Consider the following 24,851-nt stretch of genomic DNA (forward strand, 5'->3'; position numbering starts at 1 on the left):
TTTCCATTGACTTCTATGGGAAAACTCGCTATGATATGCAAGTGTTTTGGATAACAAGCATTCTCCTGGAAGGGATTATGCTCGTAATCCAAGGTTCCACTGTACAAGAGACCCCTCTGGATTTTAAAAGACGGATCAGATGTTGATATAAAATATATTTATTTATTGAAATCACACAGTAAAATTGCATTAGCAAGAAGTATACTAGTCAAAGGTAGTTCTTAATTTTCTTTCTTGCTGACCATCAAAGTGATATTAAACTAATATTATTATTATACAGGATTTATATAGCGGCAATAGTGTTAAGGATGTCATGGATGTGTAGACTATAAAATTTTTGGTGGATGTGAACACAACTTCTGAATTTCGATTGATAAGTGCGGTTTTTGTCCCGCAAAAAAAATCGCAAGAGCAAGACTACACATGCTCATAAACGAAAGAATACTATTCAACACATAACGTTACTACTGAAGTTGAATTCTGTCATTCAAGAATTTTTGTATGGTTAGTATCCTCTTCACTTTCAACATGAGACTAGCGCGCCACAAAAAAAAAATGGACGAACATTTGCCCAAAAATCTGATCGTGTGTATGAGGCTTTAGACTTACTGCCCTGTGAAATTATCTGATGTAATTCTTAATTGCTAATAATGGAGCAGGGATTAGCAGTATCTGTACCACAAATGGTCCATCTCATCCAATGTAGCATACAAGAGAAAAAAACCTGGTGCTCAAGGCACGGTGCGACCCCTCTGGTTTGTAAAAGGCGGACAAGATGTTGATATAAAATGTATTTATTTATTGAAATTACACAGTAAAATTGCATTAGCAAGGAGTATACTAGTCAAAGGCAATTCTTACTTGATGACCATCAAAGTGATATTAAACTAATATTATTATTATTATTATACAGGATTTATATAGCGGCAACAGTGTGCATAGCGCTTTACAACACAACGGCAGACAATACAGTTACAATACACAGTGAGAAAATGACTGCACTACTTCAAAACATCTAATAAATGAAATTAGAGATAAAAACAATAAAAATAAAAAATGAGCAGCCGCTAAAAGTGAGATACACACACAGCACTAATTCATATATACAATATAGTGTAAGCATTGAAAAACAGAAAATAAACCAGTGAGGTATAGTTATGCCTAGAGGCATAACAAAGTAAGTAAAAAAGTCCCAAAATACATAACATATGTGATTATAGCATGAACAAAGTCTGTAGACAAAGTTGTGCATAAATAGGTTATAATCAGTGACAAATTCCTCCACCGCAGACAATGTGCCAACACCACACAAAATGCATGCTTACCACAAGGCAAGCCAGATGAGTTCCTATGGTGAGTTCCTTTTTTTCACTCTGGGTCCTGCTTGATCGGGGTATCCTTGCTATCTGCTGGATATATCTTTTTCATCACACTGACCATCTGGAGGTACCGTTTTTAAACCCCCCCTGGATAAAGGCCCTGGCTGGGTATTTAGCCGCAAGCTCATCTGGCTTGCCTTGTGGTAAGCGTGCATTTTATGTGGTGTTGGCACATTGTCTGCGGTGGAGGAATTTGTCACTGATTATAACTAGGGATTGGCCTGAACAACCCTCTGTTCGGTTCGCACCAGAGCATGTAAACAGGCAAAAAATGTGTTTGAAACAGCGAACACCATTAAAGTCTATGGGACACGAACATGAAAAATCAAACGTGCTAATTTTCAAGGCTTATATGTATGGGATTGTCTTAAAAAGTGTTTGGGGACCTGGGTCCTGCCCCAGGGGACATGTTTCAATGCAAAAAAAGTTTTAAAAACGACAGTTTTTTCGGGAGCAGTGATTTTAATAATGCTTAAAGTGAAACAATAAAAGTGTAATATTCCATACAATTTTGAACCTGGGGGTGTCTATAGTATGCCTGTAAAGTGGCACATGTTTCCAGCAAAATTACATTTCTAAAGGAAAAAAAGTAATTTAAAACTACTCACGGCTATAATGAATTGTCGGTACGGCAATACACATAAAAGTTAATTGATAAAAACGGCATGGGATTCCCCCACAGGGGAACCCCGAACCAAAATTAAAAAAAAAAATGCACTGAGGTCCCCCCAAATCCCAAATTCCATTTATGCACACCTGTGTGTCTACGGACTTTGTTTAACACTATCATTATTGTGGATGTGTTCATCCTATAATCACATATGTTATGTATTTTGGGACTTTTTTAGTTATTTTGTTTTGCTTCTAGGCATAACCATACATCAGTCCTTGTGTATAAACCACTCCTCCACCGCCCCTGCCCAGTGAAATGAATGGGCACCGCTGCCAAAGCACCTGCAAAGCACTTCAGCAGTAGTGCTTTTCAGTGCATTTAACCCTTTCTTTGTCTACTAGCGAAGTTAAAAGCGTTTCACTAGTGGCCAAAAAAAATGCTAAAGCAACTTAACTATTACTAACTATTAAATTATAGGTATTGGAATTTTCTTTCAAATTTGTCTGTTAGTGAACGTAACGAATATGAATTTATCCAAAGTTGCGAATTATCTGAAATAACGAATGCTGTTTCTAAACAAATCAAATGTAACAAATTAATAATAATAAATAACAATAATAATAATGAATAACAATAATAATAAAAACTTTTTATTAATAATATTATTTATTATTAATTTGTTCTGTTCCATTTGTTTAGATGCGGCGCTCGTTATTTCAGATAATTCGGAACTTTGGTTAAATTTGTATTCATTACATTTACTAACAGCCAAATTTAAAAGGAAATTACAATACCTATAGTTTAATATAGTTATAGTTTAATAGTTAGTTATTATTAGTTAGTTATTTTTTCAATTTTTCTGCTTTTCTTTCCTATTTTTGGATTTTCACATTTAAGAATTCATGAATTCATGAATTTATGAATTTTTGATTTTAAAAATTCATGAATTTTTTTAATTGAAATTATGAATTACGATCATAACGAATGACCTGAAAAAAGGAAAAAAACGAACAAAAAACGAATGAAACAAAAACAAACTAATTTTTCAGCAGTGCACATGTCTAAAATAAATTGTTACAATGAAATCTGTTTTATTACACAAAACTAATTCAAAAGTGTATATCTAAATTTAAAAAAGTGATAATGGACACTGAACTTTTAATACACTTATCCATAAAAAGACTCCAAGTGCCATAAGAAAGCTCCACTTATCCATTATAAGCAAATAGCAAGGTTCAATGTTTAATAGAAACACTGCACAAAAAAAAGAAAACATCATTAAAAACCATCAAATACATTTTCTCAGCATCCATATTACCACCAATGCTTTGTATGTACATTAATAAGAGGGGAGAAAGACCGACCCTGTCCACTTATACTCATATAAACCTATAAAGATGATATGTTTATAATTAATGTTAAAATGGTGTTTGTATAACCTCCTCAAATTCTTTGATTTTATTTTCTGCAATTGATAGTTGAGGATTGATGTATAAATATAAACATAAGGATTTTAGCATCATTCTCCAAAAAATGTTTGCTTCATGACCAAGTTGAACCTAAATAGTTCAGCCTAGTGTCACATAGTCTAATCTATAATATATCTTCTTAATTTTGAATAAAATAATTTAAAATAGTTTTCGAATTCGAATAGTTTTACAATTTCCAAAGAAAATAAAATAGAAAATAAAATAATGTAATGGCATAGAACAAAATAAAATAGAGGGAAACATATAACATAAAATAAAATAATAGAATATAATAGAGTAAAACAGAAAAAATTGAATAGAAAATAAAAGAACAGAATAGAAATAAATAGATTATAATAAAAAAAAAATAGAATAAAACAGAAAGAATATAACCATCTTCTGAAATTCAAACAGACAAGAATAGAACAGAAAATAATATAATAAAAAAAACAATAGAATAGAATATAAATTTAAGTTTGAATAGAATAGAAAATAAGACAATAGTATAGAAAAAGCAGCAGAATATAATAGAATAGAAAGAAAATAACTATCTTCCTATTTTTATCTATTATTTTCTATTCTATTCAAAATTCTATTAGATTCTATTTGGGAAATGGTTATATTATTTCTATTTTATTCTATTGTTTTTTTTTAATCCTAATCTTATCTATTCTATTATAGTCTATACTGATCTATTCTTTTTTTCTATTCTTTTATTTTCTATTTTGTTCTGTTTTACACCATTATATTCTATTCTTTTAATTTCTTTTATATGCTTTTCTATTCTATTATATTTTTTGTATTATATTTTATTCTCTATGGAAATTGGAAAACTATTCGTATTTGAGAACTTTTAAAATTAAAATTTGAAAACTATTTGAAGTCAAAAACTATTTGAATTTGATTCATAAACTATTTGAATCGATTTAAGTTTGAATTCCGTACACATTTTTTTTTTGGTTCTTTCCAATTCATTCAAATTCAGCACTATTTAAATATACATTTGCAAACATTGCCACATCATCCCTTAATATGTGTTGAAATAACTGATCACATTTGGCTTATGGCATGATCAGGTAAAACTCTATGTCTATTTGGATCTGTCAGGTTGGTGTCCTCGGTGAAAGCTCTCTCAAAACCAGATTTAATGGCACTCCAGAAGTTTTGTTTGAAGTTTTGGTCAATGAAGACAAAGAGAAGAGGGTTCACACAGCTGTTTGAGAATGCCAATAAGTGTGATATAATATAGCCTATCAAAACCACAAGCCTGAGATCATGCATTCCATATGAATACATGATGGAAAATACATGGTAAGGAAACCAGCAAACAAAGAAGGAAATTATGACGGCTACAATCACTTTGTAAGGTTTGGTAGATGTTACTCTGCAATTTCTTTGAATACGCAAAAAGATGACAGTGTAACAGAAGATAATGATGGTAAAAGGAATAACAAACAGAATGATAAATCTTATTATAACTTGAGTATCGTGGATTGACCAATCTAAATAACAAATCACAATGGCCTCATTGACATGATATGTATTTGCATATATGAAGTAAGATATACTGAGTAGAAAAGATATAATCCAAAGTGCAAGAACGACTTTCATAGCCAGGCTCACGGTTCGATGGTTCTGACACCAAACAGGGAAGACTACGGACATCCAGCGATCAATACTGATGACGGTGAGTTGTAGGACACTGGCAGACATATTGAGAAATAATGCAAAACAGCTAAGCTTGCACATGAAGGTTCCAAATGGCCAGTGAATGTCAAGTGCAATGTAAGGGATAGTTAAGGGTAGGAAAAGACTGAAGGTAAAATCAGCAAAAGCTAAACTTAAGAACCAAACAGAGTTGACCGTCTTTTTCATTTTGAAGGCAACAAACCAGATGACCAGACCATTTCCAGTTATTCCCAGCAAACATATCCCAGATAAAACCCCCGTGGATGAAACATTGAGTATTTTACTCAAACCCGTATCAAATTCTTGATCTGTGTGAGTTTCCTCAGTGGTGTCGGTGGTCTCCATACTTCCAGACATGTCAGGACTCAGATATCAAGTTTGATGCTCTGCAAAATGAACATGATTTAAGAAAAATGTAACAAAGGTACACTGAGATATGTGAAGAAACATTCAAACCAACTGGGGGGATTTCCTTTGAAATGTGTTTTTATGGACAATTTTTATGTCAGATAAGAAAGAAAGCACAGCACAAAGTCAAAAAAATAATAAAGGCATATGTATACATCTTTCTAATCAAGGGGGGGATTTTAAAGCTAAATAATCTCACCATAACCCCTAGAATCCCCAATAGCGTGCCAACTCAATTCATAGAAAATTATACAGTAAACCCAACATAAAAAAGTATCAATGGTGTAATGTCAAATCATTTTGTAAAAACACACAATAGGCAAATAAAAGGCAATGGTAATGAATTATGGTAATTGATTTCATAGCTGATCAAGTAAGAACCAAACATATAAAAATAATCAATGTTCATAATAGTTACATAGTAGGTGAGGTTGAAAAAAGACATAAGCCCATCAAGTCCAACCTATGTGTGTGATTATGTCAGTATTACATTGTATATTCCTGTATGTTGCAGTCGTTCAGGTGCTTATCTAATAGTTTCTTGAAACTACCGATGCCCCTCCGCTGAGACCACCACCTGTGGAAGGGAATTCTGCATACTTGCCTCTCTTACAGTAAAGAACCCTCTACGTAGTTTAAGGTTAAACCTCTTTGTTCTTATTTTAATGAGTGGCCGCGTGTCTTGTTAAACTCCATTGCACAAAAAAGTTTTATCCCTATTGTGGGGTCACCAATACATAATTTATAAATTGGAATCTCATCCCCTCTCAAGCGTCTCAATGCATACTACTCTTAAAGAAGACATTTACTTTCAATATACGTTAAAATCCTAAATATGCTATCTGATATTCATAATGCTTATCTAATTTTTGTAGAGAGCAATCTCTTAATTTTCATATGTAAATGTTATATCATTCTTTTTTTTTATCTTTATTTAGATTTTTTTCCATACAAAAAGTATAAAACATAATATACTATAATATACATATATATGCACCCTAACCCCCCCCCCCCCCCCCCTCCTATAGCCCTACTACCTCTTCATATTTCTTTGTTAATCTGAACAATTTCCATTGTTCCCATTTCTTTCGGAATTTCTTTTACCCACTCTCCTCATCCTCTTCCCATCCCTCCATTCTATACATGTCCTCTACTTTTCCTATCCATTCCTTCAGTTTTGGGGCTTCCACCTGTCTCCAGTTTTTTGGAATCAAGCTCTTTGTTACGTTTATTAAATTTCCTACGAGGCCTTCTTTATACTTTTGAGTTGGGGTGTCTGTACCATGGAAGAGGCATGTCCATGGATTTTCTAGTACCTGAGTTCCTGTTATTGTTTTTATTAAAGTTAGTATTTCTCTCCAGTACTTTCTAATTTTTGGGCATTCCCACCAGATATGTGCCGCGCTCCCTTGCTGTCCACACCCTCTCCAGCATGTCCCCAATTGTTCTTCCTGGTATCTCTTCATCTTGTCTGGTGTCCTATACCATCTAGCAAGACTTTTGTAATTAATTTCTATTGTATTGAGATTTTTCAATGTCACGTGTGTTAAGTGAAATTGTTTTACTATATTCTGTTTCTCCCCTCGTGGCCCTATTTCTTCTTCCCATTTTTTTATATAAATAGGTACCTCCATCTCATCCACCTCTCCCAGCATCTTATATATCTGTGAGATATTTACTCTTATTATTTTCCCCTCGCACATCCGCTCTAAGACGTTAAGATCTTCTCCACTTCTCAATGGTTGTGGCAATGATGAGACAAAATGTCTGAGCTGGAGGTACCTCCATCCATCTATATCCATATACTCCTGTAGTGTTCCTAACGTGTTTATTTTACCCGCGTTTATTATGTGCCTCAATTGAATATCTTTTCTTCTAATCCAGTGTCCTCCCATAGTGCTCTTCCCCAGTGGAAATAAGTTATTCTCTTTTAATGCCATTAATGGAGAGTTGTATTTCCACTTATTATGTTTATGAATTCCATCCCATATTCTAAAAACGTTTTTTGTGAGTGCAAGTGTTGTTGATCCGAGTGATCTGTGTTTTGGGGGTATCCAAATTTCCTTTCCTAATCGTGTCTCTGCGGAGCTGTGTTCTATTGCCACCCATCTCTTTTCATTATCTAATTTTGTCCACTCCACCACCCGTGTTAATACTATAGATTCATAATATTTCTTGAAATCCGGTACTTTTAGACCTCCCCTCTCTTTTCCCAGTTGTAATACCTTTAAGGCTATTCTAGGCTTCTTATTTTTCCAAATGAACTTGGTTATTAAATGTTTAATAGTATTAAAATAGACAGGAGGTATATATATCGGTAACATCTGTAGCTTGTATAATATTTTTGGTTGTATGATCATCTTGAGGGCATTTATCCGGCCAAACCAGGACAATGGTTTCGTCATTATTTTTTCGTGTCTTCTCTTACTTCATCCAGTAGTGGGATATAGTTTATCTCATAGATTTTCTTTAATGAGCCTGCCAACTTTATACCTAGATATTTAATTTCATTCTTCCATAGGAAGGGAAATTCACCCTTGATATCCTGTTCTTCCCCACTGCTCGTGTTGACACATGAAAAAACTGCTCTGCATCTGGAAGATGAAGAGGAGCTTCCCAATGCTTGGGCATCCCCGTATGAGTTTGCAAGAAGGGATTTAGAAGTAGCATCTAGAGCAGCATCTGCCCCTATAGGTGAAGTTGATCCTGTAGAGGAAAGGGAAGAAGACACGGGAGAACAAAGTGCTCCCCACCCGCCTTTTCAGGTTACCCCCCAGCAGCAGCAAGCAGTTTCCAGCTTCTCACAGGAAGGGAGGGGTCAACAGGCTCTGTGTCAGTGAGGAAACAGTTCTGCAGATGCCTGCTGCTACAGTTTCTGACTCAGCAATAAGAATTTAAAAAGCGTTAAAAGAAAGTGAGAGAAAGATATGCATGTGTTGTGTACAAATGGGAATAATGTAAGCAATTTTAGAAATATATTTGAGTATGTTTGTGAATGCTGGAACCTTTAGTTCGCTCGCTTGTGTCATGTACGCAGATGTGACCCCCTCCTTTGTGCTCTCCTCAAAGAATGTAGCTGGGATGAGAGTTGGTGATAAGCTGGGAGGACACCATGCCAATTTCAGTTTTTTAGGCAAAACATTTATAACAAAATGTGCCGGGTTAACGAATCTAATGATAAACAATGTGATCACAATTATTTTTGAATCTGTTTTCCAAACATGGTAAAATCAAGGTTACATTTAACCATGTCTTACAATAATTGAATATCTTTTGATAGTGGAAACAGTGCATTTAAAAAAAAAAAGAGAGAAATTAAGTAAAATTAAGTAATATGTCCCCCTTTAAGTACATTTATCCGTGCATATATATTAGTGTGTGATATTGAAATTATCATATGAGTATTAATTTCTAATATTTGTTTAACAATTTTATTAATAAATATAGATATATTGAAACTGGTTTAGACAACCTTTGGTTGGAAATGAAATCCAGGTTAATGAGGAAATTGTTAAAAATGGAATTAGTTTAGATTAAGATAACAATTTTGTAATTTTACATTTATTGAGTGGAAAGAAAAAAAAGATTAAGATGAGGATGTTAATTTGAATACAGCTGCAATAATGTTTAACAAACCCTAAATAGGAGGGATTACAAGAAGCTCACAAGGGGTTTATGAATCCATCAGTCTGGATTACTGGAAATTCTCACCAGACTATATGAAAGTAGCCACGGTGAAAAGTCATGGGGATTTAGCCCTGTCAGTACCAAGAATTTTTCAGTATCCTGAGTAGAGAAGTCACCGGAGGAAGCTGCCCGGTGATTAAGAATAGATAATAAATAAATAAATAAAAAATGAAAATTTTACTAGATGAAGGAGATTCAATCCTAGTATTAGGTATTTTTACAAGTATTATTAAAGCGATATACAAAGGGTAGTTATAAGTTTATCGAGGACAAATTAATCCCAGCTGTGAAGAAAGAAATGAAAGAAATTTTACTGACAACCCCAAATCTTGGGCTACCTCACTATAGTAAACCTTACTACCTACTTTGTGTAACAAACCAATGAATATGCTAAAGGAGCTACAAATAGCCATCCAGTGCCATGCCTATGTTGTTTCTGATTGATTTACCTGTTGATTTACACATTTTTGTCTGCCTTACAGGAAAACTCACCTCACAGACCATCCTGGTGCTCCAAAGGGGCTGTTTGTGATGAGGATGGCCTGTGGACTATGAAGGGAAAAATGGTTGCTCCTCCAACTCTGTTTATTTATTTGTTTGCTTTGAGCCATGGGCCTTGCCATGTCTCAACAGGTGGGATGTGTTGGGTGGTGAACAAACACTGGTGGGCTCCAGGCTTTCATACATATGCTGCTAAATAGATTAATGAATGTGCAATATGTCAAATGCATAACATTGCAAAACCAGTGCCCACTCATATGAAGCATATTCCACGTACTGAGGAGCCATTTCAAATTGTGCAAATTGACTTCTCAGATATGCCCCCTTGTGGCCGTTACCGGTATCTTTTGGTTTGCGCGTGTCAATTTTTGAACTGGGTTGAAAGCTTCCCCACTGTGAAGAATGATGCCCGTACGGTAGTTAAATGTCTTACTAGAGAATTAATACCACGGTTTGGTATAGGGGCTGTTATTTCCTCAGATAGAGGTACACACTTTAATAATAAACTAATGGCAGAAGTGGTGAATATTCTGGGGATAAGACAGCAGCTGCACACGCCATATAGGCCACAAGCTAGTGGGATGGTTGAACGCACTAACCAGACTTTAAAGAGATATCTTGCAAAAATAACTGCTAATGGGAAAAGCACATGGGTAGAAGCATTGCCTATAGCTTTAGCTACCATTAGGACTACCCCTAAAGAAAAACACGGGCTATCACCCTTCGACATACTATTTGGAAGACCGCCTCGGAGACTTCCTGCACCTTTGGCACCCCCAGAGACAGTAAATTTGAGAAATGGTCAAGATACCATGATAGACTATGTGCGCAGACTGGCAAATGTGTTTTCTGATACTTTTTCCAGAGCCAAAGCAGGACAACCAATGGACACAAGTGACGGAACGCATGGACTAAAGTCAGGAGAGTGGGTGTACATCAAGAATCATACACCCCGGACCACTTTGTCTCCTAGGTGGAAAGGTCAGTTTCAGATCATTCTTGTATCTCCAACTGCAGTGAAGCTGAAAGACTACAAGTACTGGGTTCATGGTTCCCATTGTAAAAAGACTGTAGCTCCAAAGGAACATACAGATCAGTCTGCTGGTAGCAGGTATTCTTCTTTACCCTTGCATTCTAGGTCATCACCGCCAATTACTCGTGCCAGAGCCAGAAGACTCCAGAATGAATCTCTTGGGGCCTAGACCGAATGTGGTGTTATGAAGCGTTATCCTCTGTGGTGGAGCGGTGGTGTGGATCACAGTAATGGCATTCGAATGGACATACCATAAAGAAAAGGGTAAGATACATGACACCTACCTTTTCAATGCCACTGTCACAAGTGAGAAATTGCATCCTGAAGAAAGCCGTAATCCCAATCAAAGAGCAAGAAGAGACACTCATGAGTATCATGTTAAATTGGGTGAACCCTTTCATAACTCCTTTGTGTCCATGCACCTACAGGCAGCAAAGAAACTGAACATTTCTAATTGCTGGATATGCACACACGCACCTATATCACATAAGACTATACCCTTATTAGGTGTTCCCAGCACATTGGCTGAAATAGAGAACAGTGCTCACTTTGAAGATGTAAGCAGAACTATGGTTGACAGAGTTGTTTCACTCCTGTTGTTCACTAATGCTCCAATGACAATCCCCTCTGTCTGCATAAACTTCACTCGAGAATATTCATCTGAGCTGCTTACTCAAGGTTTTCAAAGTACTGCCAGACCTATTGGGAACTCTAACTGTATGGACAATGCTGAGATCAGATATTGGTTTGATGGTAAGGATACAGCATGGAGCACGGATCGGTATCAGGAACTACATGACTACACGCATCGACAACATTCTAGGCAAAACAATATGAAATTATTAATGTGTTTGCAGGGGTATAATTTCAAGAAGGCTTGTGCAGCTCCCCCAGGTTATTACTTTATATGTGGGAAGAAAGCATATAATTGGATCCCTTTAAATTCTATGGGGGTTTGTTATTTTGGGAGAGTAATACCTGCCACTTGGTATATGAGTAACGATGAGTTTAAGGAGTCCCAAATCCGTAAAATCCCCATATATCTTTTAAAAAGAGATTTAGATTCTCAGTCAGAACCTGGGGGGGAGGAAGAGAATCATGATGAGGTTAAAGATCCTGACATGAACAAGGAGGGTGAGACTAACATTGAGGTACCCCTAGTTAATGTTGAGGAAAATACTAATAACATTTATAATAGTGACCTTGGCACTAGTATAGAGTCCCATGACAGGGAGATAAAGCCAATATTCTCCATACCATGGGTAAATAGATGTTGTATCAAAAAGGCATTCAGTTTTATCATTGATTTAGCTGACTTGATCGATAATATTACAGCATTGTATGATATGAACTTTGTGATGCTTGCCACAGAACTAAAAATGGTTAAAAAGGAGATTTTGCAGTACCGGCTGGAGGAATATGCACCATAGTGGGAACAGGCTGTTGTAACTACATTGGAAATGATACTAAAGCAGAAGATGCTATCATTTCACATGTAGAACAGGTACAACAGCTTAAGCTCAATTTTCGGAAAGAGCAGACTGAAACTGCTTGGGTTGAAGGAAGCTGGGAAAGCTGGACTTCCTGGCTTAATCCTGCCAACTGGTTTTCAAGCATTGGAGGTTGGTTTGCTGGCATATTACATGGTATACTATATATTGTTGGTATCATAGTACTTATAATCCTTATAATCAAATGTGCACCTATGTTATTCAAATGTTGTTTTAAAATAACTACCACTTCTTGTTGCGCTATTTGGAAAGCTTGTACTAACACTGGTTCTTTTGAGCCCCAAAGGTCAAGAGTTAGAACTGCTCATGAGATGGTGGCTCGTATATCTGGAGGTCAACCCAGAGCCATAGAGGAAGTTTAAGGAGGAATACCCAAGGAATTATAAACATAGGAGGGATGTCAAGATATGAAGACATATGTAACACATATCTGTATATAACCCAGAGTTCCCCTTCAATATAAGAATGTATTTCTTTATATAATGTTTTTTAATTCTTCTTGGGTATTCTCAATATTGCAACACATATCTTGTTATTCACTTGTTATTGTTATTGTTATTACTTGTTATTTGCTTCACATGAGATAACAGCCAGTAAAAGTCAGAATGACCTTTAAAGTTGTTATTGTGTTATGGCGAAAATGACCATGTGAAATATGAAATAGATTATCCTGGAATGTATTGTGTATTTTCTATTTTTCACTCTTTCCCACACATAGACTGTAATGTTATAATTTTCCTATAAAACCCTGTAACCGTGATGAATTCAGGATCACTTTCCTGTGATCCTCTGTATGGAGATTTTCTGAGTAAATATACATTGAGATGAATGCAACTTCGTAGAGGTCTTTTATTTCAAGGATGTACATAACAGTATAGATGACACACTCCGTCTACAGATTCTTATAGAAACAAGAAACTTGAAATATGTTTCCCAATGGAGGTATTTAAAAGTCCAAGAGACTTGCAGCCTCACCATATAATATTCATTTTTGTGCAGCAAATTAAGTCTATCTGATCACTACTTACTGGGTATTACTTACCCAATGAATGGAATGTTATAGAAAACATTCACTTTTCTCAACAGATTTCCACAATCTTTTTAAAGAACCATTACAATCCCTTCTGTATTTGTTTTATGATATTATTGTCCTTACCTGAAGTTGTGTTGTTTCTGTTAGAAGTTTTCTGTGTGTTTATCTCCAGCACAGCTCAGTAATGTGTATGCACTCCGTATATTGGGACTCTTTTTGGGTCTAAGACTATGACGTTACCTGATAATACAGTGATTGGGATGGCAAGTTTAAGATTTGTGTCTGAAAGAAAACTGAACTTCTGTACGATAAGATAAGGTTTAGGCTTAGGCTTTAGATAAGGCTTCTGTATAATGTAGAATATTTCCAGTTACTCATATGATTTTATTTTTATTGTTGTAGAGCCCTGTGCTGTGCAAAGAAACAAAATGATGGGTAAAGGGAATTAAGAGAAGTTTAGCATTGCTCATCACCCCCCGAGATGGATTTTGTCTTTGGCACACATAATAGTTAAGCTTTTCCTCAGTCATCAAAGAGGATAGGTTGTGAAAATAATAGTTGTTGCTTACAGTGGGATCACTAGAACACTAAATGACAGCTGACCTTCTCATACAGATATCTTCCACAAATTGGTCTAGCTGTACTGCTTTTGAAGCAGAAAAAAAACGTAGAGGCACAAAGAATTGAGAAAGTCTCAACCTGAATCTAATGCCACTTACACACGATCAGATTTCTCGTTGGAAAAAGCTCTGATGGTTTTCCCGACGGAATTCCGATGGAATTCGGCTCAAGCTGTCTTGCCTACACACGGTCACATCAAATTCTGATCATTTATAACGCGGTGACGTACAACACGTACGACGTGACTAGAAAAAGGAAGTTCAATAGACAGTAGCCAATAGCTTCTGTCTCGTAGTTGAACCTGAGCATGCGTTATTTTTGGCGTGTTGGAATTGCATACACACGATTGGAATTACCGATAGAAAGTTTTTCTGTTGGGAAAATTGGGAACATGCTATCAATTTTTGGCTGGTGGAAATTCGGACAGCTAAATTCCGATGGAGCATACACACGGTCGCATTTTCTGATGAAAAGCTCTCATCGGTCCTTTTCTGGCCGGAATTCCGATCGTGTGCATGCGGCATTAGGCAAACAGCTAAACACACAATTTAGAATTTGTATATAGGAATCATTTTGCCAGACAAAAGATTTTTCATTCTGATCACCTTGTCTTATGATCCAGGTACCACTGCCAGACATAGCAAGGTTTTGCATACCCTATATCATCTCCACAGATTAAAGTGAAGCATAGAAATGGGGCCTGGTCTAGGACTCACCCAACCTGTGATTGGATAATCACACAGATGAGCTTAATTTAGTGTTAAGGTCCGTACACACTATAAGAAAATCGGAAGTAAAATTTTGTCCAACAAACTAGGTGGGTAGGTAGGTGTATAGTGTTAGACTTACTGCCCTGTGAAATTATCTGATGTAATCTTGGCTTGCTGACCCTCAGAGTGATATTAACTGCTTGCCGACTACTGGCTGTCAATTGATGGCCCGGTGGAGCAGCTCTCGTTGTGGGAGGGCATCACTGGGGACCAGGGCAGGACTTAGGGTGGTGGGGGCCCCTGGGCTTGAGTCACTTTCGGGCCCTACCTTCTATACATTACCGTATTTATCGGCGTATAACACGCACCCCAAGTTTAGGAGGGAATTACATTTACTTGCTTACTTACTTACATTTAAATGGCCATCAATGCAGCCTTATCAGTGTCCATCTGCAGCCTTGTCCAGTGTCACTGCAGCCTTGTCAGTGTAGCCTTATCATTTGCAGCCTTGCCCCAGTGTCATTTGCCACCTTGTCATTGCAGTCTTGAAGTTTAAAAATGGCGCAGATGAGATACAGACCCGAGCAGAGCCAAGAGTGGCCAAGTGTACGCGGCTCACAGTCACGCCTAGTCCCTGTGTTATGTCCATCATAGGGTGGGACTGGGCATGACTGTGAGTGGAGCCAAGCCGAGTACACTCGGCTATGAATCTCAGCGGGGCCCCCTATTGGGTGGGGCCCATGAGCTTGAGCCCAGTCAAGCCCAATGGTAAGTCCTGCCCTGCTGGGGACTGGATGTATGTGCCCAGTAACACAGCAGGACAGTGGATCTGTGTATGTAAACACACAGTTCCACGGTCCTGTCAGAGGAGAGGAGACAGATAGTGTCTTCTGAGTACAGAGAAGCACCGATCGGTCTCCTCCCCTTGTGAAACACCTCCCCCTACAGTTAGAATCACTCCCAGGGAACATTTAAACCCCTCGATCACCCCCCCTAGTGTTAACCCCTTCCCTGCCACATTTATACAGTAATCAATGCATTTTTATAGCACATAGCTGTATAAATGTGAATGGTCCCAAAAATTTGTCAAAAGTGTCCGATATGTCTGCCGCAATATAGCAGTCACAATAAAAATCGCAGATCACCGCCATTACTAGTAAAAAAAAATACTAATAAAAATGCTATAAATCTATCCTCTCTATTTTGTAGGCGCTATAACTTTTGCGTAAACCAATCAATATACGCTTATTGCTATTTTTTTACCAAAAATATGTAGAAGAATACATATCAGCCTAAACTGAGGAAAAAATTTGTTTAAAAAAAAATTATATATTTATTATAGCAAATATATAGTAAAAAATATTGTATAAAAAATATATAAATATTGTATAAAAATAAAAACCGCAGAGGTGATCAAGTACCACCAGACCACAAAAGAAAGTTGTATGTCGGGACAAAATGATAACAATTTCATCTGGGTACAGTGTTGTATGACTGCGCAATTGTCATTCAGAGTGGGACAGCGCTGAAATCTGAAAAATGGCTTGGGCAGGAAGGGGGTGAAAATGTACAGTATTGACATGGTTAAAGGTAAATTTAAAAAAATAACAAACAAAGTATGCTCACTGTACTGAGTAGCCTCTTCTTGAGTCTCCCCGACGACACTCCACCTCCATTAGAAAGCTGCATACTCTGGGGGCACTCATGTGTGTTCGCTCCCCAGCCCCACTCTGTGTGTCCATAAGACACACAGAATGGGGCACAGTCCTGCCCCCTGCTCCCTCTTCACTCGCCGTGATTGACAGCAGAGGAAACCAATGGCTTCTGCTACTGTCTCTCAGGCCGCGTACACACGCGCGGACTGTTCGCCCAACTTTGTCCGTCCAACAGTTTCGGCAAACAGTCCGCTCAAACTTAGCATGGACGGACATGGCCACACACGACGGACGAACAGTTTGCTGAAACCGTGCGCGATGACGTGAACGGCACGTACGACGGGACGAAAAATACGACGTCCTATACACTGCAATGCAACCTTCCGACGTGGAAATCCTTTCTGAGCATGCGCGAGACTTAGTTGGCCGAACAAGCCTACACACGAGCGAACAGTCCGCTGAAACCTTGTTTCAGCGGACAGTTTTTCGGAATTTCCGTAAGACCTTGTTCGGCCAACTGTCCGCTGAAGCCCCACACACGAGCGGACTGTCCGCCCAAACACTGTTCAGCGGACAAGGTTGGGCGAACAGTCCGCGCGTGTGTACGCGGCCTCAGGCAATGAGGAAGGAGAGACCCTGGAGAGCAGCTGCTCCTGTGCACATCGCTGTATTGCGATTGGGCTCAGAAGAGTATTGGGGGGCTGTAGAAGGGGGTTGCAGACTGAAGGTTTTTTACCTTTAAGCATAGAACTCATGAAGGTAAAAAACCTTCAGCCTTTGGAACCACTTTAACGTTCTAAATGTTTTGGTCATTAACCTCCCTGGCGGTATGATTCAGTCTGGAATTAGGTGCTGAAAGCAGTACAATTATTTTGCATGGAAATCTGGCGTTTTATTTTGTAGTCCTGTAATTCTTAGGAATAACTCTCTTAAATCTCTTCAAACCAGAGTCTAGCAGACATCCCGGGTATGATAAAGTTTAAATTATAATAATGAATAATAAAAATTATTCAATAATGTAATCAAATCCTAAAACACTGAAAAAGGGACACGTTTTGGTTGCTATGGACAATCTCCAAATTCCAGGCAGAAAAAACAGTATTTATAATATAAAAGTGCATGCAGGGCACTGCACAGACCACTAGGGACAAAGGGGGTGTGCATTTTTTAATACAGCACTGTAATCTGTAAGATTACAGTACTGTGTGTGTTTTGTGTGTTTTTACTTTTTTGAATTTGCCGCCGTTCTCCGCTCCCGTGCGCCTTAACGCCGCAGGGAACGGAGCACGGCGGCATTCGGCACTGTGAATCGAGCGGAGGACAACACGATCACACAGCGCAGCGGACATCGCTGGATCCAGGGGACAAGGTAAGTAAGTCTCCCTGCGTCCTCCCCTGCATCCAGCGAAGTGATCCCGAGTCGGGCTCGGGGTTACCGCTCCTGTCAGTAAATTCCCAACCCCAGCCAGACTCGGGATTACCGCCAGGGAGGTTAAGGTCCTTTTCAACTGCACTGATTTGTGTTTATATATCTTCCTTCAATTTGCATTTATTCTTCTGCAACTGATTCCAAAGGTGACTTGATAATGAAATATCATATTTAGGAACAAGGGCAGGAAAACTCATTTAGGCAATTTTGAAAATTTTGGGGGGTAAATCTTTGCATGGTGGACTGGAGTGAACCCGAATAGTCATTGTAGAATGTAGAATAGTCATTGCGTTTCACTTTTTGTGCTGAAATGTTAGAAACTCAGTAAAATTGTTATTGCTGTCTGTGTCTCCTCTGGAGATATTCATCCTCTCTGTTTGTCCTGGTGATCGTTGTCCCTGGGACAGAAAGTGGTTAGAAATCCAAAATGGTTTTTGGAACTGGTGAAAGGAAAACTTCCACTGGGGACTCTTTTTGTGGTAAAAACTGTCTTATGCCCTTTACACATGGTCGGACTTTCCGACAACAAAATTCATCTGATTTTTTTCAGACAGATTTTGGCCCAAACTTGTCTTGCATACATGCGGTCGCACAAAGTTGGCGGAAAATCTGATCGTTCTGAACGCGCTGACGTACAGCATGTACGACGGGACTATAAACGGGCCAGTAGCCAATAGCTCTCATCTCGTAATTTATTCTGAGCATGCGTTGCACTTTGTCCATCGGAATTGTCTACACACGATCGGAATTTAAAAGAACTGATTTTGTTTTCAGAAAATTTTAGATCCAGCTCTCAAACTTTGTGTGTCGGAAATTCCGATGGAAAAAGTCAGATGGAGCCCACACATGATCGGATTTTCTGACAACAGGATCCGATCGCACATTTTCCGCCAGAAAGTCAGACCGTGTGTACAAGGCATTAGAGGGGATTTGCTCTCCCTTTGTGTTAGTGAAGGTAAATCTTCTAAAGTAACACACAGTAAAAGTTGAAAAAATGAAAGTCAATCCTAAAATAAATAATAATAATAAAAACATTTGCCTATCAATACACTTTACTCTTACCAGTGGTGTACCTCGTACATCTGGCACCCAGAGCTGGTCTTTTTTTTTTTTACATCCCCCATACCCAAAAAAATTATCTAAATACCGTATTTATCGGCGTATAACAGGCGCCGGCGTATAACATGCGTATAACAAGCACCCCAAGTTTAGGAGGGAATTTTAAGGAAAAAACTTTTAGGAGGGAAATTTAAGGGAAAAAATCGTACATGCCCATCAATGCAGCCTTATCAGTGTCCATCTGAAGCCTCGTCTGTGTCATTTTCAGCCTTGTCATGCAGCCTGTCCATCATTGCAGCCTTGTCATGCAGCCTGTCCATCATTGCAGCCTTGTCATGAAGCCTGTCCGTCATGCAGCATGTCCATCATTGCAGCCTTGTGCATCGTTGCCAGCTTTTATTTTTAAAAATGGCACCGCCGAGATGTCCTGTGTATCTCTGTGGCGCCCGGTAGTTCTTGCCCGCCTTCGGCCATACTGGGCGGCTATCGGCTGCCTCCGGCCGTACTCAGTGGCTTTTGGGCGCTCTCGGCCCTTCTCGGCGGTTTTCGGCTGCCGAGAAGGGCCGAAAGCCACCAAGAAAAGGCCGAAGGAGGCCGAAAGCCGACGAGAAGGGCCGAAGGTGGCCGAAAGCCACGAGAAGGGCCGAAGGCAGCTGAAAACCACCCAGAGCTCAAAAAATCACACAGAAATCACGGAGGATCGACGTATAACATGCACCCGTGATTTCCCCCTGATTTTAAGGAGAAATAAGTGCGTGTTATATGCCGATAAATACGGTACATAAAGTGCCAAATTGGGGGTGTGGTCATATTGCTCTGGTAATGGATGGGTGGGGCTTAAAAGGGCATAGTTAAATAAAACCCCCTACTCAGCATGCATATGCCCCTTACTCGGATCGGTAATCACCATGATGGCCTCCCGGAAATTCAGGTCCATGCTGTGGCTGTCATTTGGCTATAGCGTAGACATCAAGAGGTTAATGATGAAGCCACTGCAAAAATGAAACAGACACATACAAACCTCAGAACACGCATTTTAATAAAACAGAACTTTAGGAGTAATGTAGTAGACAGGAGTATGAAATGCAAAATACAGTGGGGTTTATTTACTAAAACTGGAGAGTGCAAAATCTGGTGCAGCTGTGCATGGTAGCCAATCAGCTTCTAACTCCAACTTGTTCAATTAAGCGTTGACAAAAAAAACTGGAAGCTGACTGGTTACTATGCACAGGTGCACCACATTTTTCACCCTCCAGTTTCCGTAAATCCACCCCAGTGAGGGGATTTTACCAAAACTGGAAAAGACGGAATCTGCAGTGGCTGTGCATATCAACCAATCAGCATCTATCTTCAGCTTGTTAAGTTAAGCTTTAAAGATAAAAGCTAGAAGCTAACTATTAAAAATAGGTATTGGAATTTTTGCCCGTATCTAAACGAATGGAATGTAACACATTAATAATAATAAATAACATTAATAATAATACAAACGTTTTATTATTATTATTTATTATTAATTTGTTACCTTCCATTTGTTTAGATGCAGCATTCCTTATTTCAGATAATTCGTAACTTTGGTAAAATTTGTATTCGTTACATTCACTACCAGCCAAATTTGAAAGGAAATTCCAATATCTACACAGGCATACCCCACTTTTATGTACACAGTAAGGTTTATTTACTAAAGCTGGAAAGTACAAAATCAGGCTCACTTCTGAATAGAAACCAATGAGCTTCTAACCTTGGCTTGTTCAATTAAGCTTTGGTAATAAAATCTGGAAGCTCATTGGTTTCTATGCAGAAATTAGCCTGATTTTGAACTTTCCAACTTTAGTAAATAAACTCCATTGTGTACTTAAAAGTGGGGTATGCCTGTATTTTAATAATTAGTTATTATTAGTTAGTTAGTTAGTAAGTTATTTTTTCGATTTTTCAGATTTTCTTTCCTATTTTCGGATTTTCGAATTTTCGATTTTACGAATTCACAAATTTTCAAATTTACAAATTTATGAATTGTGATCATAACAAATGACCCGAAATACAGAAAACACCCAAAAAAGAATGAAACGAAAACAAACAAATTTTTTGGCTGTGCACATGTCTAATCCAAATTGTTAAAATGAAATCTGTTTTATTATACAAAATTAATTCAAAAGAGAACAGGCCTGTAATAGATGCGAAGCAATTAGTGGAAGGCCTACATGACTGGGGGGGGGGGGCAGGGTAGGCTGTAGTGAGGCAGTTTTAAAATAATATCTATGGCAACAAAATTAAGTTCGGTCATTGGAGGAGAATAAGGTGTGGTAGGATGGAGCAAGATGGTCAGGGTGGAGTAAATGAGGGTGTAGGCAGTAAGGGGAGTTAGGACAGGGTCAGTTGGAGCCAGACAGAGTAGGAGAAGTTTTCCTCCCTCCCTCCCTTAGTTCACGTTTTTGATTGGGTATTGGGGTTGCGTGGTTGGTCGGGTGGCATGGTTCTTCAGTAGTACGTAGTGGAAAGGGTTTTTTGATTTATTTTATGTCATAGCAGTGGGCAGGGGTCTCAGGGTTTTGAAGGTGGGCATGGTAAAAATTTTATCTTGGAGAATGGTGGGAGGGGCTCATCTTTGGTATGGGTACCTTCCCGTATTAAGTGACGTCAGTAAGACAAGAATGGTATTGTGGCTGTATCAGGTTAGTAAGGTTATTCGCGGCTGGGGGCCGTGGTATTGAAAGTTACAGTAGCTTGATACAGCATAGTTGGTAGACCATGCTTGCCTTCAAAATACCTGCTATACAGTCAGTTGGTAGGTTATATGTTATGGTTCAAAAAATTTTCTTTGATGTTTTTGTTTTTGTTTCATTGTTAATTAAAGGCTGGATTAAAATCCAGTAAGGTCTGGTGTCTTATTTGTGCAGAGTTTGGTGGTTAGTAGAATTTGGTCACGGCAGCCGGTAGGTCTGCAATACACTAGTCATGTATATCCAAATTTAAAACTGTGATAATGGACACTGAACTAATAATACATGTATTCATAACAAGTGCCATAAGAAAGCTCCACTTATCCACTATAAGCAAATCATGAGTGTCAATGTTTAATAGAAACACTGCACACAAAAAAAAATCATTAAAATCATCAAATACATTTTTTCAGCATCCATATTACCACCAATGCTTTGTATGTACATGAATAAGAGGGGAGAAAGACCTACCCTGTCCACTTATACTTTATATCTATAAAGATGATATATTTATTGTAAATGTTAGAATGATGTTTGCATACCCCCCTGAAATTCTTTGATTTTATTTCTCTGCAATTAATAGTTACAATAGCACAAAAAAAAAAACATCATTAAAATCCATCAAATACATTTTTTTAAGCATCCATATTACCAGCAATGCTTTGTATGTACATTAATAAGAGGGCAGAAAGACCGACCCTGTCCACTTATACTCATATACACCTATAAAGATGATATATTTATCAATATATTTAATATATAAATGTTAAAATGGTGTTTGTATACCCTCCGGAAATTCTTTGATTTTATTTTTCTGCAATTGATAGTTGAGAATTGATGTATAAATATAAACTTAAGGATTTTAACATCATTCTCCAAAAATGTTTGCTTGGTGACCAAGATGAACCCTAATAGTCAGCCTAGTGTCAATCTATGACATATCTTCTTAATTTTGAATAAAATAATTTAAAATAGTTTTTAAGTTCAAATAGTTTTCAAGTTTGAATAGTTTTCCAATTTCCAAAGAGAATAGCACAAAATATAATAAAGGAAAAAAAAATAACAGAAAATAAAATAATAGAATATAATAGAGTAAAACAGAAAAAAAAATAGAATAGAAAATAAAAGAACAGAATAGAATGGAATAGAATAGAAACAAATAGAATAGAATAGAATTAAACAAAGAATAGTATAAAACAGAAAGAACAGAATCATCGTCTGAAATTCAAATAGAAAAAAATATATTTCAAAAAACAATAAAATAGAATATAAATTTGAGTTTGGATAAAATAGAAAATAAGAGAATAGTATAGAAAAAGCAACAGAATAGAATAGAAAGAAAATAACTATCTTCCTATTTTAATCCATTATTTTCTATTCTATTTAAAATTCTAATTGATTCTATATGGGAACTATTCTTTATCTCTATTTTATTCTATTATATTGTTTTTTTTATTCTATTCTTTTTTATTCTATTATAGTATATTCTTTTTTTTTTCCTATTCTTTAATTTTCTTTTTGTTCTTTTTTACTCCATTATATTCTATTCTTTTAATTTCTGTTCTACCCTTTTCTATTCTATTCTATTTTTTTCTATAATATTTTATTCTCTTTGGAAATTTGAAAAACTATTTCAATTCAAGAACTTTTCGAATTGGAATTTGAAAACTGTTTGAATTCGAAAACTATTAGAAATTTGAAAACTATTCCGTGCGAATTTTGCTATCAGGCTCCTAGAGTATTCAATCACAATTATTTTTATAACTAAAGCATATACATTTGCAAACATTGCCACATCATCATCCCTTAATATGTGTTGAAATAACTGATCACATTTGGCTTATGGCATGATCAGGTAAAACTCTGTGTCGATTTGGATCTGTCAGGTTGGTGTCCTCATTGAAAGCTCTCTCAAAACCAGATTTAATGGCACTCCAGAATTTTTGTTTGAAGTTTTGGCCAATGAAGACATAGAGAAGAGGGTTCACACAGCTGTTTGAGAATGCCAAAAAGTCTGGTATAGCATAGCCTATCAGAACCACAAGCCTGAGATCATTAAGCATTCCGTATGAATTAATGATAGAAAATACATGATGTGGAAACCAGCAAATAAAGAAGGAAATGATGACGGCTGCAATCACTTTGTAAGGTTTGGTAGATGTTACTCTGCGATTTCTTTGAATATGCAAACAGATGACAGTGTAACAGAAGATAATGATAGTAAAAGGTATAACAAACAGGATGATAAATCTTATTATAACTTGTGTATCCTGCATTGCCCAATCTACATAACAAACTACAATGGTATCATTGACATCATATGTATCTGTATGTATGAAGTAAGATATACAGAGTATAAGACATACAATCCAAAGGGCAAGAATGACCTTCACAGCCAGTCTCACGGTGCGATGGTTTCGACACCAAACAGGGAAGACTACGGACATGCAGCGATCAATACTGATGACGGTGAGTTGTAGGACACTGGCTGACATATTGAGAAATAATGCAAAACAGCTAAGCTTGCACATGAAGGTTTCAAATGGCCAATGACCTCCAAGTACAATGTAAGGGATAATTAAGGATAGGAAAAGGCAGAAGGTAAAATCAGCAAAAGCTAAACTTAAGAACCAAACAGAGTTGACCGTCTTTTTCATTTTGAAGGCAACAAACCAGATGACCAGACCATTTCCAGTTATTCCCAGCAAACATATCCCAGATAAAACCACCATGTATAAAACACTGAATATTTTAATCGAAGTCGTATCAAATTCTTGATCTGTGTGAGTTTCCTCGGTGGTGTCGGCGGTCTCCATACTTCCAGACATAGCAGGGCTCAGATATCAAGTATGATGTTCTGCAAAATGAAAACGATTTAAGAAATATGTAAGAAAGGTACACTGAGATTTACAACGTTCTAACTGACTGGGGGACATTTCCTTGAAATGTGTTTTTATGGACAATTTTTAAGTCGGATAAGAAAGAAAGCACAGCACAAAGTCAACAAAATAATAATGGCATATATACAGTTTTACTTATTTATTATTAAGGGGGATTTTAAAGGTTAATAATCTCACTATAACCCCTAAATACACTCTAGAATCCCCAATACAAGAGTGCCAACTCAATTCATAGAAAATACAGTAAACCCAACATAAAAATGGTGTAACGTCAAATCATTTTGTAAAAACACACAATAAGCAAATAAAAGGCAATGGAAATGAATTGTGGTAATTGATTTCATAGCTGATCAAGTAAGAACTCAACATATAAAAATAATCAATATTCTTAATAGTTACATAGTAGGAGAGGTTGAAAAAAGACACAAGTCCATCAA

The 24,851-nt window shown here is 37.3% G+C and overlaps 2 protein-coding genes across 2 annotated transcripts; both read right to left on the reverse strand.

Annotated features, from left to right (window-relative positions):
* Window positions 1–4,404: 4,404 nt before the first annotated feature.
* On the reverse strand, window positions 4,405–5,527 carry LOC143933155 (chemerin-like receptor 1). Its single transcript, XM_077456091.1, has one exon. It carries the CDS (start codon window positions 5,505–5,507, stop codon window positions 4,512–4,514), a length of 996 nt encoding a protein of 331 aa, XP_077312217.1. The 5' UTR covers window positions 5,508–5,527; the 3' UTR covers window positions 4,405–4,511.
* Window positions 5,528–23,229: 17,702 nt separating this feature from the next.
* Window positions 23,230–24,342, reverse strand: LOC143933156 (chemerin-like receptor 1). The gene has a single exon (XM_077456092.1). The coding sequence runs from the start codon at window positions 24,340–24,342 to the stop codon at window positions 23,344–23,346; it is 999 nt and encodes a 332-aa protein (XP_077312218.1). The 3' UTR covers window positions 23,230–23,343.
* Between the last annotated feature and the right edge of the window lie 509 nt (window positions 24,343–24,851).

This window comes from Lithobates pipiens, unplaced genomic scaffold (assembly GCF_037356315.1).
Source record: "Lithobates pipiens isolate NorthernLeopardFrog02 unplaced genomic scaffold, aLitPip1_a1.2 Scaffold_27, whole genome shotgun sequence".
NCBI lineage: Eukaryota > Metazoa > Chordata > Amphibia > Anura > Ranidae > Lithobates > Lithobates pipiens.

Excerpts from the sequence above, each read along its gene's own strand:
- LOC143933156 (XM_077456092.1), bottom strand. The coding sequence starts at position 24,342 with ATGTCTGGAAGTATGGAGACCGCCGACACCACCGAGGAAACTCACACA.
- LOC143933155 (XM_077456091.1), bottom strand. The coding sequence starts at position 5,507 with ATGTCTGGAAGTATGGAGACCACCGACACCACTGAGGAAACTCACACA.